This window comes from Nothoprocta perdicaria, unplaced genomic scaffold (assembly GCF_003342845.1).
Source record: "Nothoprocta perdicaria isolate Ctin4 unplaced genomic scaffold, notPer1 scaffold_0, whole genome shotgun sequence".
Taxonomy (NCBI): Eukaryota; Metazoa; Chordata; class Aves; order Tinamiformes; family Tinamidae; genus Nothoprocta; species Nothoprocta perdicaria.
The window spans coordinates 19,649,809-19,669,658 of record NW_020454092.1 but is presented as its reverse complement, the minus strand read 5'-3'; the positions used below and the strand labels follow the sequence as shown (position 1 = coordinate 19,669,658).

Sequence of the window (19,850 nt, the reverse complement as noted above, 5' to 3'; positions counted from 1 at the left end):
GGCGCCCAAGGGCCGCGCGGGGACCGCGTCCGGCACCGGCACCGGGAGCGGGAGCGCGGCCCTCGGGCCCGGGCCTGGCACCGGGAGCGGGTGCGCGGTGCCCAGGCCGCACCGCGGCGCCGCCGGGCCCGGGCCTGGCACCGGCACCGGGAGTGCGGCCAGGCCGGGAGCGCCGTGCCCGGGCCGCATCGCGCCGCCGTGTCCGCGCCTGACGCGGGCCGCGCACGTCAACGTCGCCGCGAGTGACGCGGGGACGAAGCCCGCGTGCGGGCAGCGCCGCCAGCCTCCTTCCATCCACGCCTGTCCCGGCCTTCCCCTGCCAAGGGACACCGGGGGTTCGGGGAGAGATGAATGGCTGCCCCCCCAGCCCTTAAAACTGGGAATCAACATCCCTGCTTTCCATCAGGGTTGGAAAACGCCAGGCCGTGACTTAGTTTTGGGTACATACTCACAGGTGAAGGCGGCAAACTGGGGCTCACCTTTTGTGCCCGTGGTTTGGCTGCACAACTCTCCCGATTTTTCCCATTTTCACCATGGCCTCCTAGTAAAACACAAACACAAAATGGGAGAAGTCTGTTTTGGTTTAAAATGCTTTTTGACAAGAACAGCATGTTGCAAAACCAATCGGAACATTACTGATGTGTTTTGTTTCGGCTGAGCGGGCCAGATGGCACGAAATATGCTCAGAGCTGCTGCAGTTCATGAGAACCAAGCAGCGCAGAGCTCGCAGCAAACCCAAATCTGCGCCTCCCGCTTCCTGGGAGGCTGAGGCACAACAGACCTATCTTCTRTTATTTACACTAACCAAAGGAAATGTTAAACACTACATCCCCAGAGGGGTGATTTCTCAAATAAAATGGTATTTTACATGAGACCCCATAGTTGTTTTCCTAAAGCATCAATTCCCTACAGCAAGGAGAGGGCTCRAGTGATCTCCAGAAGCTCAATGTAACTTGTGAAGTTCTGCTCTGCAGCTCTCYGAGCGCCTCATGTCCCAGTACAAAGGTGTGGGAAACAGAGCTTGATCCTACTCCGCTTTTGGCCAAAATGAAGCCAGACCAAGGGATCCTGTAGAATCCCCTGCACAAGGATTCTCTGGGACAGGGTTGCTTGTGGAAGGGAGACCAAGGAGTTTGATTCTCTGCCTGATCTCTGTGAGATTGGGATTTTCTAGGGATTCTCCTAAGCAATCCCACTGGAATGAACCACTAATCACCAATGTTAGTAGAGGATAAAACTTAAGCTTTCAGGCAAGGGTGAAGGCAGCAGGCTCACACTGCTTGTAGTTGAAGTTAGTTCACAAGAAGCATTTGAGCAACAGCTTTCAGATGTAGCAATGTTAAATATATTATGACAAGATTCAAGTATCTGTGTCTCACTAAACCTACATCGGCCTTTATACTTTCTAAGGAGGTTCTTAGATCTATTTTAATATTAGCACCTAAAGCGTAACATGATGAGAACATCAGGATGACTCTGAAAGAACAAGCTGCTCCTGCTGGAAGCCATCTAGTCAAATATTACRGCTAGGTTTTTTAACGGGTTGGATGATTTTATAGTCTGTAATATCTGCTGTAGTAAAAACTCTGTAAAAACTCCAGTAATCCAGCATTTTTATAGTTGAGGATCAAACAGGGCACTACAACGTACGTGAGCAATGTTAGCACAATTTCACCACCCCAGAAGAGGGTGCCCATCTAAATGTGTTTAACTACAGTGTGTAAAACGTATTTTTTTACATTTTTCTACTCCAGAGGGTAAGTCCTAGATGAAATCCTGGCTCTACCAAAGTAAAAAATGCTGACTGATGCCAGCACAGTCAGGATTTTATTCTTATTAATAAATTCTGATAAAGCAGCAGAGAGGCATTTCTGGGTATTCATATGCTCAATACCAYTTTAGATGTGCAAAAGCTGATTGCACTCTTGATTTCCTAAGAAACACCCTTGAAATAACACTTGTAGTGAGATAGCGTGTTCCCTTCTCGGGGACATGTGAGCTGGCTGGCAGAGAAATCCTGCACACCGGCCAGATGAAAATACTGACACRGAAAGGCTGATGTCTTTCCTGGGAAGAGAAATGACCCTTTATTCCCTGCTCTTTAACAGGTGATGCTCACTCCGGCGTGGTTCTTGCCTACAATAGTCTTAGCTTTCACAMCCCCCTTTCATTGCTATCCGGATAYGGAGGCTGCCCACAAAATTAATGAACGTGGATGGAGGGAAAAAAGCCCTGCCCGGGCTCCCACGTGTGTGTCCTCGGACACCCCGGCCATCGTCACATGAGCGAAGGCCCAACCACGGAGGTCCTCAAAGAAAGGTTTGTTCTTAAAAATCTCATCAAAAACWGCAAGCAGGGCCCGGCTGCTGCTGCCGCTTCACCCCGCGATCCATTCCTAGCACATTTTCATAGGCACAGACCAGGAGGAAGCTGCCAAAACTGTCTTTCTGATTTAGCAGGTAAATACATTTATATTTTTAAGTGTATGTAGGTCTTTGAGAATCCCACCGTTACGCTMTCCCATCATGGCAATATGGTGCAACATATTGAAGAGGCAGCAATTTTCAATAACATGCTCACAGTAGGTTGCTCAAAATATCCTAAGTGAATTCCTCCTTTAATTTGCCTTTTTCTCTTTAAGTCAACTTGGCCATTGTTAGCCTGAAACAAATAGTCTGCTCCCAGAGGACAGGCTGCTCAACTATTTTCTGGGGACAAAAAGGAACAAAACACTGAAAATATGAATTTATAATGAAATAAGGAACAAAGGGGCATTAGAATCACGTTACTGAATCAGATCAACCTTCTGCACTATTCTGTCTGCAACAGAGCCTTAAATATAGCCAAGTGATAATACTGCTGTTCAGAAATAGCTTTTTTGAGGGTTGACATCCAAATCCATAATTCCAGCCACCAAGAACTTCACAATCTTAATTTGAATGACGCTCTATCTTCTTTGTTTGCCAGTCTAGACAGCACAATGAATACAGTGATTTAAACACAATGAATTCTCTCTTAAAACAAAATATTTTGTAAAATTGCTTTTTAATCATTTCTTTTCTCTCTTTCTATAAAGGCTGGGCTATAAATAAACCCTGAAAGTTCGCATTTGATCATTTCTAAAGCCTGGGCAAGAGGCAAGTTGAAGGGTTTACAGAGAAAAAAAGAGAGGCACTGTGGAGCGGGCATAAAAAGCAGCATTCATGATTCCTAACCTTTTGTCAGAGTGTGAAAGCTGTGACAGATACAAGGCAGTAAACACTCTGCTCACCATGGGGAGCGTCGGCAGAGCGGGATCACCCTTCCCAGGACAGCAGGCAAGAGCCCCAGGAGCCAAATTCTCCAAGACCCACCAGCATTTCCAGACAAGGTGGCACTCCGCTGGTGGGAGGATGACCGAGATGGGCAGCTCRCTTTTCATCTGGAGCAATTCAGTTGTCACGAGTGGCTGAACTCATCTCTTCAGCAGGATCTGGGGCTGAGGATGATTCAAGACACCACTGCAGCCTCAACAGAAACATCTCCCAATAATGCTGTGGCCACCACAGCTCCTCCCTGCAGTGCCAGGTCTTTCCAGAGCTTCCACACCTGTAGATGGACCTTTGTCCATGTATAAAGGAAATAAAGTTTTGAACACTACAGGACAGCTGCAGTGCAGCGAGGTGCTCTGGCACGTCAGGGAAGGCATGGCAGGCTGACCTTAGGAGCCCACAGGAGGTGCCTCCAACGGCTGTCTTCAAATGGAGCACCCAGAGCCTCATCCTGCCCAACTCACAGGAAGAGCCCATCTCATGGACTTAAGATGGCTCAATTTTCCCCCAAATTAATGGCATGCAGGCTCTTAAAAACATACATCAGATGAGAAATCAGATTTATGTACATCAGCTGTAAGTCTGAGATAAACAGAAGAAAGAAAAATTCCCTTGAAATTAGTGAGTTAGGAACGTCAGTCCCCTTCGGGATTTGGGCTTTTGCCATTATGATATTTAGATACTTAAAAAAATAATGTATCCAGAGTTAAACATAAGGCATCTGGGCACCAGAGCAATTTCCCAGATGGGTTCTCCCCACTTACTCATTTCAGTAATCCCAAGAAACGTCAGGAGCTTTAACCAGTATGGCTATTAACAGTAAAAACAAATATCTATCATCCGAAGTGTTACTGTACAGTTTCAGTGGCTGAACACATTTGGCCTGCACATATAGAAGGATATTAAAAGCTACCCAGTGGTATGGATGTAGCATGCTCTAATTACAACAGCAATGTGCCAACTACATGGAGGAAGGCTCCTTAGACAACATGAAAGCCAGGAGATTTCTCAAGTGCAAACTCAGTGTGTCTGCTGGGAGTGCTGCACCTTTACAGCTTCTCCAGTGACAGCCACATGGGTCTGTTGCACCAAGAATGAATGTCCTGAGAGTGATGGGAAGCGATGAAAAGTAACTGCTGTAAAACAGTTGCAGCCCATAAATCATTATATAACTCATAAATCACTATATAACTGATTGAGGAATCTCAGAACAAGCCGAAACAAGAGGCGTGTYGTGCTCATCTTCTTCCCAAGCCAAATTTGCTAGTTCATCCCATCTCTGTACTCATGAAAAGGGATGAAATTACGTTTATTTTTATCATGAAATTAATATCCAAATAATCAAAAGGTGCCATTTCTAGAGCCAAATGCAGTGAGAAAGCTGTACTACCYCCAATTTCTGAATCGGAGTTTTGCAGAAGGACTTGCCCCTTCACCACCTTGAGAACATTTTGCAGACTCCCACTTCCGTCAGTCTCGACCTTCGGTGTTGCTGCACACCTGCAGTGTCTGCAGCGTCGTGGGAAAATCACTGCCACGTTGCCCCATTTCAAAAATACTCAGCTATAGGAACATCCTTTCCCCCGGATTCTGATTCTGATTTGTTGAGTTTGGCAAGTAGCTCCAAATTAACAGGAAGACTTTCTTTCCGTTTCTAAAACCTCGTATCAAATGCAGAAAATATAAGCATACATTTATATTTTATAGCACTTTTTACTATTTGTCACCCCRAAGACCCTCTCTCTTCCATCTCCATTTCATACTCATAAGCTTAGGCTAACAGATGCTAACATCATTTTTAGGAGCCAAGTCACAGAAGCACTTGGATTTGGAGAGAAATAAAATGTTTTTTTTGAAATGCTGATGTCCAAGAAATACTTCAAATTTGTTCTGAGAATTCTAAAGAAAACTCTTAATTTCTTGTAGGCCTTTACAYAGGGATTGCTTACTCAATAGCCTGGAGATGCATAATTTGTCTTATCTATGCCTACAGGAGTTGCATGAAAGTATTTACATAACACAGCCCTAGCAGAACATTACTTTTTAGTGGAATATGACAGCATGAAGAAAGCATGTGATGGACCATATACAATATTTTTCTAGTCCATTTTTTTTTCCCCCCTTAAATTTGTTTGAGTTATAGGGGCAGATCTTGGCAGCATGCACAAAGCCCCAAACCTGTAACTTAATTCTCTGTGGTATCCCAAAGGGAGCGAGCCAAGTTTTAAAACACATTATGCATAAATATTAAAGCTAAGCAAAAATTTCACACCTAAGACCAAAGTGTGAAAATTTGGCTTTCATTTGTTTAGTGAAAAGGTGGAAAATTTCACACAAGCCTGTATATTCTTTGCTCCGTTCCAGCACAGATTTCCGTGCTAGCACCAGACCTAAGAGAGGGAAAGGGTTTTTCTGTCTGGCTGTGCCARTAACTGAGGCTAAGGGGCAGGAGGGGGACAGGAGGGCGGAAGGTCCATGGAACAGGTCCAGGGAGCAGGACTTTTGCCTCAGGACGTGAGTTCACGTCTCTGCTCCAGCAAAAGTCACTGCTCTGTTGTATCTCTCCATGCATGACATTAGTTAGCAGCACTGGCTCATCTCAGCAGAGCTTTTTGTTTCTTTTTTAATGGCCGTTACTGCAGTGAAGGGAATTCAGGCAGGTATCTTGGAAGAAGTCCAACGTTATTATACCCCTAAAACCATCCAATTTCAGTTTACAAGGCCAACTTCACAGGCCATGGATGGGTCACCAATATTGAAATAAAGTGGTTTTCTGTTCAAATACCGAATCAGGACACAGAAAATGTACCACAAATTCCCTGAGTTACTTTGGACGTGTAATCTACTCTTTTCAAATTCAGTTACCTATTCAGTTTACTCTAAAACAGGTTGAGCCTCCTTTTTTCCCCATGATTTGGTTTGGTTTGTACAAACAGCTTGCCAGCTCTAGGGTTGTCTCTGATTTTGTACCATATGCCCTACCTGGAGGTCTCAATCCTACAGCACAAATCCATCAGTCTGCCCTGCAAYGCAAGAAGGTATTTTTCATTCCTTAATATTGAACACAGGAACAAWTACAAAAAACCAAGGGATCACGTGAACATTAAAGACAAGTGCAGATAAGGCCGTGGTACCACCTCCATCGTCAAGGCTTTTACCCCATTTCAATGACCAGAGGGCATAAGGCAGAGCGTGGCCACCCTCGCTCGCTGTCACCCTGTCACCCTGTCGCACTTGCTCTGTCCCAGACCGGCCAGCTGGCACACAGAGCCTTAAGAGGAGCAGCGGCGGCAGCGCAGCTGCTGGAAAGCGTGGCTGTCGTGCTAGCGATGATATTAATTACTTATTCTGCAGACCAAATTTAGAACGGGATGAGGGTCAGCTATCGTCACATCATCTATCGGCTGGAAACTATGTTTGGGTCTAAGCTACAGCCACGCTGCTGCTAAATATAGGTTGTTTTGTTGTTGACTTGACTCTACACTCCCCCGAGTTGCCTGTGGCTATCAAATAATTAAGCAGTTTGCTTTGAGGGGGCCGTGGCTGGCACCTCGCAGTGTCCCAAGCTGCTTGCATGCAAGCTCCACAGCTTAGCAGGGGTTTCAGCTTACCTGGGCAATCGAAAGAGCCCCAGTGTTCAGCTCCTGTTCCAGTTCACAGAGTGCTGGCCCTGGCACCAGCGCCCACAGCCTCTGGGCAGCGCCTGGCCGTGCGCTGGAGTTGGGATGGAGAGGGCAGCTTCCTGACACGGGTTATGTGCAGCGATGCACGGTACTACCCACATCACTCCCATCCGACTAAGTCAGTGTTTGGAAAAGCAAAATAGTTTTAAATTCAGCGAGCAYAGATACTGCTCTGCTGCAGTCGCAGGGCACAGAGGTCTACTCATCCAGCTCCTAGCTGCCCGGGCTACTGTGCTTCTCCATCTCASTTTTTAATTTCTGCTTGCACCATCTACCCTTTTTACCCTCAATTTTAGCTGGTGAGACCTTGGGGGCAGGCAGGGCAGGTGTGTGGCTCCACACTGGCTTGCCCAACAACAGAACTGAGCCAGAGCCATTTGCAGAGGAGAGGGTAAAACATGGAAGTTAAAGAAGCAGCAGCATCCGCACAGGATATCCTGACCCTCGGCTGTGTATTTGACCTGCCCCACTTCCTTTAAGGTGCAGAATTCAGATTTATTTAGCTGATTTCTTTTCATATTCATGCTGAACATACTGTTTTCCTTACACTAGTTCAAACTTTTATTTGCCATCTGGCTATAGATTGGGGTTTACTGGTGGAAGGGGATAGGAAAAGGGGTCTTTTTTTAATTCATCTGTATTTGCTTTATGAGCTATGGCTAAGGCATCGTTTACACGTGGGGAGCTGGATAGAGTTCTCTCAATTCTTTCCATATGTTCACTTACGCTGTCAAAACATTTTTTAGATCTAATTAATCCACACACGTCTCTTCATTCAGCCCCTATTCAGTAGGTTTTAACAGTTTTGGGGGTATCTAGCTGGCATTTTTTTCATGAAAACAATTTCTGCCCACACTTTGCCCTGTATTTACTACAGAAAAAAACAAAATAATTTGCAACATTTCACTTTTCTCCATCTAACTATTTACTCACGTCTTTCCAACGCTGTCTCAGAAGACTTTGCTTTTCCCCTCATCCTTCCAAACATTCTGTGCTACGCTCCAGTGTCTACCTGAGGTTAAGAAGTAAAATCCATGCTGTTGATTTAGGCTTTTTTTTTTTTTTTTCTATTTATCTAGTTCATCTAATGTGTGTTTTGCTACGAAAGATTTATCTCAGAAATATCCTTACATTTTTCCCAATCTGGATTGTATTTGGGAAATTATTCTGGACAGGTGCTCATGAAAACCAAGAGGCCTTAATAAAAAGTCTTGTACCACTGTGAGCCAGCAGAAGCTTGAGATGTYAAAACAGAGAGTAAAACTGCAGTAAGGTACGAGGAGAGTCCTTAKTGGTAAACTCACAGACATCCTATCTGCAGCAAATAATGATAACGTCACTTAAGAGAAAACGCTATTTTATAGATACACAAAATGTGGCTAGGAGCAAAACCTAGAAGAATTCAGCAATCCTGATTCTTAAGAATTCCTGATTTCTAGTTCCTTGATTCTTAAGAAAGAATTTAGAAGTGGACACGCAATCACTTGTAAAGCACGACATGAAGGTGACAATTGATCTGAATAACACATTTCATTTCCTTGCCATCGTTGCTGTGGACAAGGAGTCGCCAACCCTTTCCTGAGTGCTGCTCTAGGAAGCACTTTTCTGTCCCAAATTCAAATGTCTAAATGGACTGAGACTGAGGCAAGGCACCACTGATGATATTGTCTGGTACTGCTAAAAACAGGAACATCAGGCCTCTAGGCCTGAAAATCACTGGCAGACAGGGACGAGAGGCTGCTCCTCTGCCTTGCTCTTCTGCTGTGAAAGTTAAAGCCATGCAGGGGCTTACATGCCCTTGACTGCAAAAAAAAAAGTACTCAAAGAATCAGCTGAACAAACACAAACTGTTCTGTAAGACCTGAGCACAGTGCCTGAAAGGCATATTTTCTCCAAATGGAGAATACTCATTGCTAAGAGATTTTGACAATGTTCTTGACCCTCAAATACCCRGAATAGCTGTGGGGGCTTGGCCTGACCGATGGCTCTGTCCCAAAGCCCACCAGTGGCAGCAACAGAGAAACCCAGTGTGAACAGTGGGGCTCCTGTTGACACAGGTGAGAGCCAGCCTGGGCGCTCCAGGGCAGCCCCGTGCACACAGCGGGGCTGGCTCCCTGCTGCCTCCTCAGGCCTCCGCAACACGGGAYCTGCTGCCCTCGGCCTGGGAGCAGCCCGGCTCACAAAGGAGGCYCTTCGGCAGCTCACACCGGGACGGCAAATAGACCGCAAAGAGCTTTTCAAAGCCAGTTACACAGCTACCAATATTAGAATTATCTGTGTCATACAAATACATTAAACACATGCCTCCTTCACAAAACATCTGTTTCRATTATTGTCATTTTAATAGCATTAGTGCCCATTTTATACCATTGTCTCAGGCGATGGTCTGAACAAAAACTCAGTTCAGCAAACTGAATTCAGCAAATAAAATTCAGCAAACCCAGGTTGGTGGGTTTCACTTTTCACCTGCACAAAACCCGTGCTTGTCACCCACACCTGGGCCTATAGCTTCTAGAGCTCAATGGCCTTGTCTGCCCTTACAGCAGCCTGGGAGTACCTGGCAGAGCCACCATTCCTTGGCTGGGTCCTGAAGAATGTGTACAGGGTCTGTGCCATGCGTGGGACACTTTGGAGCACCTCAGCCTTCYGCACATCTTGAAGGGCAGAGCTGAAGCCTGGGCTGAGACCACTTCATGAAGTACATTATGAACCTCCTGGACCCCTCAGCTGTAGTCCACACTATCTGGGCACACACTGGAGCCCAGGGAACTCCTGAGTCTTAATGGAAGAGGCAGATCTTCAGAGGGGGTTTACATGAGGAAACAAATAGTCAAGCATACATATACAGAAAGAAAGGAGGAATTRCTCAAATCAGCCTTCCTCAAATGACAGCAAAATGTATGGAAACTTCTTCTGATTTCACAGAAGTGGACTTGCCTGGTTCTGCTGCCCTTGGTGCTATCAACATTGGATGATATYTCTTGGAGACTCTTTGAAACTGGTAAACATTGTTCCCTTTACCTCCAAAACTTTTCTGTAAGTAGAAACTTTTTTACGGTATCTTTGTGTGTTTCAGTTACACATCCTGCATAGAAAAGAACCGCAGGTAACAACCTACATGAATGCATTGGGAAGAAGGTAGTCAGCCTTGCTGGCAAATGTCAACAGTTGCCCTCTTCACTGCTTTAGCTATCAAGCCTGCCGCTTTCCCATGCAAAACCCAAATGAGGGGCTATTATTAATCACCATCTCCCCCAGGGCCATAAAACAGCCTTGACTGCAGTAATATTATACAACCTTTTAGACTAGCAAACCTAAACCTACCTAAACCTACCTGCATTGCCAATAGGAGTTTGTAAAGGTGTCTGAGACATCTTTTTCTTTTTTTTTTTTTTTGTCTCCTTCAGAGATCTTCTAAGCAAGCATCTGTATTTATTTGGCAAATAGCAAACAAGCAGATTTTGTAATTGACTGTGCCCCAAACAATAGCTGGTTCTGTCTGAAAGCGCCCCACTCAGAATTAAAAGTGCAGCTAGCGTGTGAGTGAGTCATGGAGTGGTAGCAGAGTTGGGCTGGCTCACGGCCTGACATCTAATATAGCACCATGCTGCCCCAGGGGTTGTCTCTAAAGTTTAGGTCATGCTCATATGAGTATACTCAACAGATGCCCCCTTTTTTCCCCCAGAWTTTGGCCATGGGGTTGTTAAGCTTGCTTATAAGCGCTCCTTCTACCTCAGGGAAAGGTGACCAAATCCCCAAAACACYAAATCCCTCTGGAAGGGCTTTTCCCCCTTACACTACCCAGCTTCTCACCTTTCCTCTTTTCAAAGGAGCCTTCTCTGTTCCATGTCATTTCCTTTTCTATTAGGAATCCCCAGTTGGCTGCATATTTTGGCTCTTACTTCCAAATAGAGCTTTTGGGGAGCCTGCACTTCMACTAATGAAAAATGTCTAACCCACCACTCCTGAAGCACAGAGAGAGGAAAACTCTTCCCAGAGCACCTCAGGAACTGGAAACAGGATTCATCAGCTCCTGAGTTTTAATCTCGACCAAGTCAAGCAAGCCCTCTGTAGCTCCCCATGTAGTCCACRCAAATCAATAACCCCACCAAATTAAAATAAAGCACTTGGAGGGGAAATTTAGCCAACATGAGATACCACTGAAGAAAAAACACATTGTGCTTTACAATGCAGCTGATCCTAAGAACTAAGCCAATTCCTGCTGCTGAGGATCTGGCCTTTTATTTAAAGAAAGCAGGCTGACAGAGGAGATGAATAGCAGAGACGCAAATGCTTCATGGAGCTTTTCACTTATAGGTCACCGATCAGAACCTCGACTAGGTCAGGGAATGCTTACAAGTTATCCTGGTATGCAAGCTTTTTATAGTGTCCTTTGCAAAGGGAATTTATGGGTTTCRAATTAATTTCTATCCCAGCCATTTTCACAACATGAAACCCTCCATTGTCACCAATCCGTGGCTGTTAACTCCTTGCAGAACGGCACAAGGGGAGCTGCTGCCACAGGCTGAACAGACACTTTCTCTATATATCTTATTGGAAGAAACGGTCTAACTGTGAGCTGAGCCTGGCTGACCTTAGAAAGCCTCTTCTAGGCTCGGGTAGAGGCAGAGCTGGGACAAGAAAGTTGTGCTGCAGCTGTACATACTGTTCCTGACTTATGCACAAGCAGAGGAATGCAGAGCCCTGCTCGCAGGCTTGTTCTCTGCTCCCCACAGTGATTCTGCAGCCCTCGCTGGCTCTCCTCGTGTACAGAGATAAGTGCGTGTGCTGGCACTATCATGGGCCTATTCTTTGCAAAATGTACTTTCTGAAAGGAAAAAAATAAAAAGAGCAAAATAAAAGAGAAGAAGAAAAAATGAACTATATCATTGCCTAATGTGCTGAGATCTGGGCAGGGATCATTTCAAAGATCCATATTGTTTATACCAGCTGATAAGCCTAACAAGCGCTGAGGCTGTGCTCTCACTTAAAGTGCTAACATATTTACAGTTTTCAATTCTGTCCTTAGCGCTTATCTATCATTTCAAGATGAATGCTCCTTTTGTACAAGCTAATTACTTACAAGAATACCGCACTAGCTCAAAACCCCACATTTGTTTCTCTTTCCCATTAGTAGCAATTTTGTACTGTGGAAATTGCTTAATACAGCAAATCTAAAATACAGATAGTTTTTGTTCAAAGGTATTTCTTAGGCTGTGATGAGCCTAGRGTAGAGGAGGAAAATTCAATTACTTTTATCTGATGAAAATCTAATTTTTACTATACAACTCTTCTAAATGCACTTACAATTGTTCTACTATGGCCTGTTTTTTTCCTAGACTTAGAATAATTTGTGTAGATGTGTATAAAATTATACTACATCAGTAACAGAGTGTTTGAAAGGAAGTGTTTCACTCATGCTCAACAATGCAGGCTGCTCTACAACTCAATAACTTAATAAGAAAAAAAAATACAATCTAGACATGCAAGAAAAAGGATAGAGTTGTAACAGGGAGGTCTTATTATCCTCTTGAATGTTTTATATTACATGAATTGTGACAAACCTGCCACAACACTTCAGAGACAAATCAGAAGGGTGCTGCAATGTGCCTGGTGTTTGTGCTAGCCCTAATCCCACTTGTTGTCAAGAATGGGCAACATCTGATTTGCAAGAGTCTCCAATACTTGATCAAAACATATATCTGGCCTCTCACTTACATATTATATACAGAATTCGATACCTAAAACTAGAAGCCTGCGAATGAAAAGGCTGATCTTGAATTAGCCTTTGTTGTCCTAAGAAATTGCCTATATAAACCTTGAGTGAGTTTGTGCTTTGCGGGATGTGGTCTCCTTTTCTAAATATTTTCTAAAAACATGAGTTTGCATATGAAGTGCATTTCATTGCAAATGTATAACATAACCTGTAAAAGTCATGAATACTATAAATGCTAATATTAAAAATACATAAATTTCTGAGGTGTATACCATAGTTCATAAACCATCTTTCATATTCCATATACAGTAATGAAAATTACCACGTGTAATAAACTGGTTATGGTTATAAAGGGAGCTTTTGCTTTCCTGTGCAGAAGTCAGAAGATTTTCCAATTATGTGCATCTAGGTCAGCAGACTAATGAATTTTTCATTCTTCCTTGTTTTAATCCACTGGAGTAACATCATTAATAACATCATACATTTTCATTGCACTTTCCATTCTATCACCTTTAATTTAACTAAAAAATCAGCCTATGGTATATTTAAACATCATTAGATCTGCTTAACAAATCACTTGGAAGAAGAACAAAGTTAACCAACTCGCCCAAAGTCACAGACAGAGTAAAAAAGCTAGGAATGAAACCCATGTACTTGGACTTTCAAGTCAAGCAGCATACATCATTTTCTGATTTGCAAAATCCTACTCTTATTTATAGCAAAGTGAACTCAAAGGAACTCGGTACTACAGTGAGTTATGTTGGTTTGGAAGCAGCAAAGCTCATGGCAGAAATTCACCCAATATATGCATTTTCTCTCCTCACCACACTGCTAATAACAAACACCTTGGCAAACGCGGCCTTTTATTCATTATTGCTGAGAAATACCACGCTATCACGTGYGATTTGTCTGATTCGGAAAGCCAGGCAACTCAGTTCTTATCTCAAGGACATTAAACCAGCCTGCTGATGTGAGGTGTCTAACTTCTTTGGAGATAGAGATTGTTCATACACGAGGAGTTACAGTGCGAACAGAGATGCTGATAAGGAATCAAGTGGGCATGGGTAAGAAAACCTCTCTTCTCATGCCCTAAATCCCATYGCTGCATTTTCACACAGTAAATGTTGAGCATTATCCATAAGCCTTCCCTTTTCCAGAAGTCCCAACCATGAGAATGGCCATTACCCTTCTTAGGTAGGCTTGAGAAAGTTACCAAACGTAGCAAAAATGTGTATATGYGGAAAATCTGGCAGAAAAGTTCAAATGCAGCCACATGAAAAGCTCATGTGCAACAGGACCCTGTGTAATTAGCCACTAGAGGGAACAAGAGCCATGCAGCAGAAAACAGGAAAGGTCACTTTTGGCAGCGGGCTGGCYAGGGTAGCCCTTCCTAAGGAAGCTGCTTTCCTGGTAAGCTCTGGAGTGTGACAGGGCTGTTCTGACCTTCAGCAGGGGCTTGCATGGACCTCGACTTGAAAAATAAGACACCTTTCATTTCCTCTAGTGGCTGCTATGTGTGCCTGGAGAAGGGTTGGGGGAATCAGGACCCACTGCAGCAGGTCCAGCTGCATCCCCAGCCCTAGGTTCCTAGGTGGAACTGAAGCAGCAGGAGACAAAGCAAGGAGGAAAAGCAATGGCCCCTCTCGGGCCAGGTCCTCTCTGCTGCTGTTAAGGAGACTGAAACATTCAGCAGCACGTCTGGGACTGAATCATGGGCAACAATCTTTTCTATTGCCATAAAAAYGACAAATAAGTAATAGCTACAGCCTGTAAACACAGGACACAAGTCATACGCTGTAACTGGATGCAGGAACCCGCTCACATTCGAGTCGGCTCAGCCTAAAGAGTATCAGATGTTACTTGGGCTTTAGAAGGTCGGAGACATAAACTGTGTGTGTAAGAGAAAGAGAAGTGAAATGACTCATGACAGAGTTTGCTTTAATATAAATGACTTTTTTTTCTGCCTCCTCACTTTTAAAGACTTGTAATTCTCAGACCTTGAAGAGCTAACCTGAGGCAGCTGGCTCCCTTAGCTGCCGTCCCTCATTTCATGTAGGAAACACAGGCATTTACAATTCTGTATTCCTCTGGCTAAGGACGGGCAGTTTATTTTAACGCTGTAATCAATGCCCTCATAAATCTTTCCTCTTCCATTCGGGAATGCTGGCTTAGCCCAGGCAGTGCTGTGGGCATGTCCATCCCCAGAGCCTGCACCGTGCACAGGGCAGAGCACCTGGTAGCACCGGGCCTGAGAGAACTTCTGCAGCCCTGAGGAACCAGCGCGCTGAGCGGCCACGAGCCACCGCTTCCCTTTGCCATTCTCCTTACAGGGGCAAAGGGCTAAGCTATGGAAAGAGCAGGGGAAGTGAGAGAGAAAACAAAAGGAGTAAGATGAAACAGGAGAAAAGGAAGACCCAACAGATGAAGAAAGTGAAAAAAGGAAACAGAAGCAAGAACAGAAAGAAGGAAGGAATGCAAAAGGGATGAATAAACACCATCAGAGTGGAAGAGGGGAGGGAAGGAGAGKGAAATGCTGAGGAAGATGGGGATTTAATGCAAGAGAAGGAAAATCTCATTCTCTGTCACATCTATTTGCCCTGTCTGATGTTTCTTTTATTACCTTTCCGTGTCTGGTTCTCTGGTCCTTCTCTGAGATCAGTGGAACTTCCATATCCACAGAGCCACAAGTTTGGCATTTTGTGTAGTTTGTGTCTTTATAGCAAAAGTGCTGCCTATCCAACGTTTCCATGGGGCACAGTTATACAAAGAAAATGCAAAAGCAAAGTCTTCCTTCCATGCAATACAAGAATCATCCCTTAGATGGGACTATTGCAAAATTAAACAACCTCATAACCAAGACCAGTAACTAACAAGTAATGTGCCTGTATATACAAAGCTTTTAAACGGAGCAGTCATAGAAAGTGAGAATTGCTCATCACAAAGAGACCCCAKGTATTAGAGGAGCTTCAAACAACTTAGCATCTTTAAGGCCATTATTCATTTCTCTCACCTAAGCTAAGTGCCAGCTTCCAGACTAGAGGCCAACGCATACCCAATTTATCAGCTCTAAGACATGCAAGCACTGCTTCCCCCAGAATATTTTCAAGATACAGGATACTTCAACTATGTAAARTTAACAGAAAAGTGAGGACAACAGAAAGGGGACACTTGTCTGGGAAAATCTGTCAAAAATCAATTTTAACGGAAGCAATTTTAACAGAAAGCAAAAGGGGTCTGACACAAAATAGCTAGAATTCAGGAATATTTTGCTGAATATATCCAAGGTAGTTAAGTAATTTCTGTGCTACAAAGTCTGCARTGAAGGGACTGTCCAAATGTGATCCATTACATTATCACCCTCCACCCTGCAGTTTTGGGAGGGAGCAGTTGGGCTGGGTGACGATACTGCCCTCCACACTTACTCTTGTCCTGGAGAGAGTCTTTGGAGGAAAAACACTGATTAGAAGTTGTTTTATTTTCCAGTGCTCTTGYTTGGAGGGTCACCTAAGGAGGGTTACGCTTGCGGAGTCCCAAAGACAGGGCACAGCTGTACAGGGGAGATTTAAGCACCCTTGGGTGCTTAAGTCAGCATGCTTGGGGAGGAATGCATTGCCACGTCCCTTTACCTTGTCCCTTGACAGAACACTGTCATGTGCTGTCACCAGCGCCTCCACATCCATACCCCTTCCCAGAAGTTTGTACCAAGTAAAAGATTATCTGGGGTCTGTGTGGGAAATAGAACCTTACAGCAGGTGCTCTCACAAACAGGCCTTTACTAACCTTCAGTGCATAAATACAACTTCTTGTTGTTGTTGTACAAGTTGTGTTTATGTACTGAAGGTTAGTAAAGCTGTAGGGAATACAACCCTAATAGTATTTACATATTGATTGCATTCACTATAGATTACCCTAAATAAATTACACTAAAAACAGCACCTGTGGAAGATGACAATCCAGCTCACTTTGCTCATAAGAAATAGCAAAATACGGGCACAGCAGACCTCCTTAGTCATGTTCTCCAAATGCTTCTCAATCCCCATCTCTGAGTAAAAATCTACAGCTTGTGCTTCTCACTGACTAGCTGGTGGTTAGCCTTTCTGCTTACATTTCCYGCAAGAGAGACAGTTACGGTCTTGCTAATCTTTATGTGGACACTTGTCCTGATAAAAACAAATCAGAAGCATCAACCGATTCTTCCATGGATTCTCTTCAACGTCATTGTCCAGTTTCTCCTATCMAACTGAACTGTGCCTCAGAAACATTTTAGCACTGACTATGTGAAGGGTTGCTTCAGAATAAGAAAGCAGGCAAGGGTTTGGAATGRTTGTTAGATGTCTATATCTAAGACACCAAGGAAACAAAAGCCAGTGAAAAGCATGTTTTATTTGAACAAAGAGATGAACTGAATGAACTGGATTCTAATTCTGAGGATGAGGAAAGCCAAAATMCTAGCAAACAACTGGCTTTTATTGCCAATAAAAGTGATAAAGGTTATGGGTGCTCTCCACTATCATTTCAAATCCATGATTACTTAAAAAGGAATAAAATAGAATCTATTTACTGTTAACAACAGTAAAATGTAAAGTATCTGAAATGCCTAGATGCTACAGTCAACAGAATCTTGTTAAACTCTACAGATGGGATAAATTTTGAAAAATAAAACCTTCCAGACATTTTTAGGACTAAGGACAAAAACTGTAAAGGCACCAAACTTCTTCAGAAGAGGGTGGGCAGAAGTATGTCCTGGCTGGGGATACATCCYACTGGCATCAAATCCCACGGCTAAGCAATCATAATGTCCTTTGAAAAATATATTTTTAAAAAACCTCAAGCATCTCAGCTAGCGCTGTGACTCTACACGCTTGTGCTTCCCTTCAGAACAGTCTGATCCCCTGTGCTGACATAGCAAGAGTTCAAATCCCAGATGGAAAATTAATCTCATAATGTAGCCAGATTGAGTTTCCAATTCTCTAGTGCACAACTTGAAGGTTGTTCTGCTCAGCTATTGAAGAAGTGAGAGCAGAGAGACTTAAACTTATTTGACATCCAGAACATCATTCAAGCAAGACACTCTGAAAAGGACTGCACTATCTACTGACAGATACAAAGGATCCATGGTAGCCCCCTTTGCACTCATCCGTCCCATAAAATACTGCTCTTAACGCTTTTCCCTGCCTAAATGGCCTGGTCAGAAGGAGGTCCAAGGTCCAAATTACTTCAGCTATGTCTCTGAATATATGGGTAGAATCTGTCCTTTAACTAGAATGGAGATGGATCACTGTGCCTTTTAAAGAAAGCATCTCCTATAAAGACATGTTCATGGTTTCATCATATTTATGGTTCTCCTCAGGAAAAGACRAGGTAAGCAAGCTAGAATAATTGCAAGGTAATGATATTATTGAGGAACTTCTTTTAAAAGATGATCCTGAATCTTAGCCTGTGTGAAAAAGTAGCAGCTTTTTCATTTGTACATCTCCTTACGTGAACTCCACGATGGTCAGTTCATGGGAAGTCACAAAAATATGTAGCAGCAGAATCTCAGCTTTCTGGACAGTATTTTTTCTTCTGTTTTCCAGGCCTTGGACTTACTATCAGATGAAAAGAATACTACTGGTTTACCAAGTGCAAACTATTRGCTTAGAAATGTGCACACTTTTTGCACGTTAACAAAAGACTAATTGTATGGTATGCCAACATCTGCTTATGTGAGTTCAGTGAAAATTAAGAGGCTTGACAAACGAAGTGTTGAACTTACAGACAGAAAAGATGGTATTTGCATATATGTGGTTGCTTCTAATATAGCAATTATGTATATAAAATCTACAACTTATGTATATAAGATCTATAACTTGGGTAAAGTCAATGTAGCTATACCAACGTGAAAAAGATGTCATGTTCAACATAAAGACAGAGGACTAAATAGACCCTCCTGGGTCATTTGAGAATTCGGAAAGGTTTTTACTGCCTTGTCCATTCTTACAAATATAAGAAAAAAATAGTAAAATCTTTAATGACTAATCTCAGGTAGAACTAACAAACAGGTAAGCCACACTGACATTGCCAACACAGGGTACCACATGCCCTCTCCACTGATCTCCAAACARAACGCCACATTTCATTTTTATTTCATGAACGTGGTTTTCTCTTTAATCACCCCTCTTCAGGAAAACACTMCAGTCATATCTTTAAGTACTGCATTCCCGAGACTTTTGCCTCCAATTTCACTACTTTCATGCCAGATACTCAACTAATGTAAATTGGTACGGTTCTGCAGTGAATTACTGCAGCTGCCTTTCTTTGCCCATAAAAGTGTTACTAAGGAACCCCAACTCTGAACATTTCTGCGCTGGATGGCATTAAAATGGATCATGCTAATTTTCCACAAAACAACAGCACTGAACAAAAGATGTTGCTTTTGTAACCTATTATGTATAGTATCCACAAGTCATTTCTGAATGGGTAATAACATGAACCAACTGCAAGACCCTGAATAGCCTTTATCATTTCAAGCTGTGTCATCTACAAGTGAGCTGCGTGTTAGATTCCTGTTTGGGCTCTGATCCAGTAAAGTACTTCACCACAGGGGTAGTCCTGCTTATCTTCAGCTGAACTTCTTGCCTACTTAAAAGTTAAATGACGCACTTAAGTGTACGACTGGATCAGGGCAGTGGAATAATCTGGTGTTACTCACTGAAATGCAGATTTACATTAACTGAGAATATGACATTTTGATTATGGACTAAGATCATCTGTCTTTTTAGTAACTACATGACCCACTATAACAAACTTTGACATTTTCCTAGACAAGTTTTTACCTGTAATAATTTCAAGTGATATAAAATGACTATAAATCCTCTAACGTGACAATGAACCAAACACTACTGTACAGCATGTACCAGCCTGGTACTACATCAAACGTATGACAACCTATAACATTAGACGTGGCATTTCACCAAGAATATTTAACAGCGGGGGGGTTCTTTCCCTTAACTCCAGTATAAAGAGAGGCCAGGAAGATGAGATCAAATGATGGCAGCTTTGCTTCTCATAAAAGGACCTTGGAAACTCCAAGGAGATTTGCAAATCTTCACTTCAGCAGCACAGCAATGTGGAAATGTTAAAGTTAGTAAAGCAAACAGA

The 19,850-nt window shown here is 43.3% G+C and overlaps 1 protein-coding gene across 5 annotated transcripts in view; it reads right to left on the bottom strand.

Annotated features, from left to right (window-relative positions):
* FGGY (FGGY carbohydrate kinase domain containing) overlaps positions 1-19,850 on the bottom strand; it is a 131,835-nt gene that overhangs the window by 384 nt on the left and 111,601 nt on the right. For 4 of the 5 annotated variants that reach the window (XM_026034815.1, XM_026034823.1, XM_026034832.1 and 1 more), the window contains one exon: positions 480-541. In XM_026034815.1, coding sequence (XP_025890600.1) covers positions 480-541 — 62 coding nt within the window. Of the gene's footprint in view, positions 1-479; positions 542-7,953; positions 8,007-19,850 lie in introns of those variants that run through there. The other variant, XM_026034840.1, reaches the window with a different exon arrangement.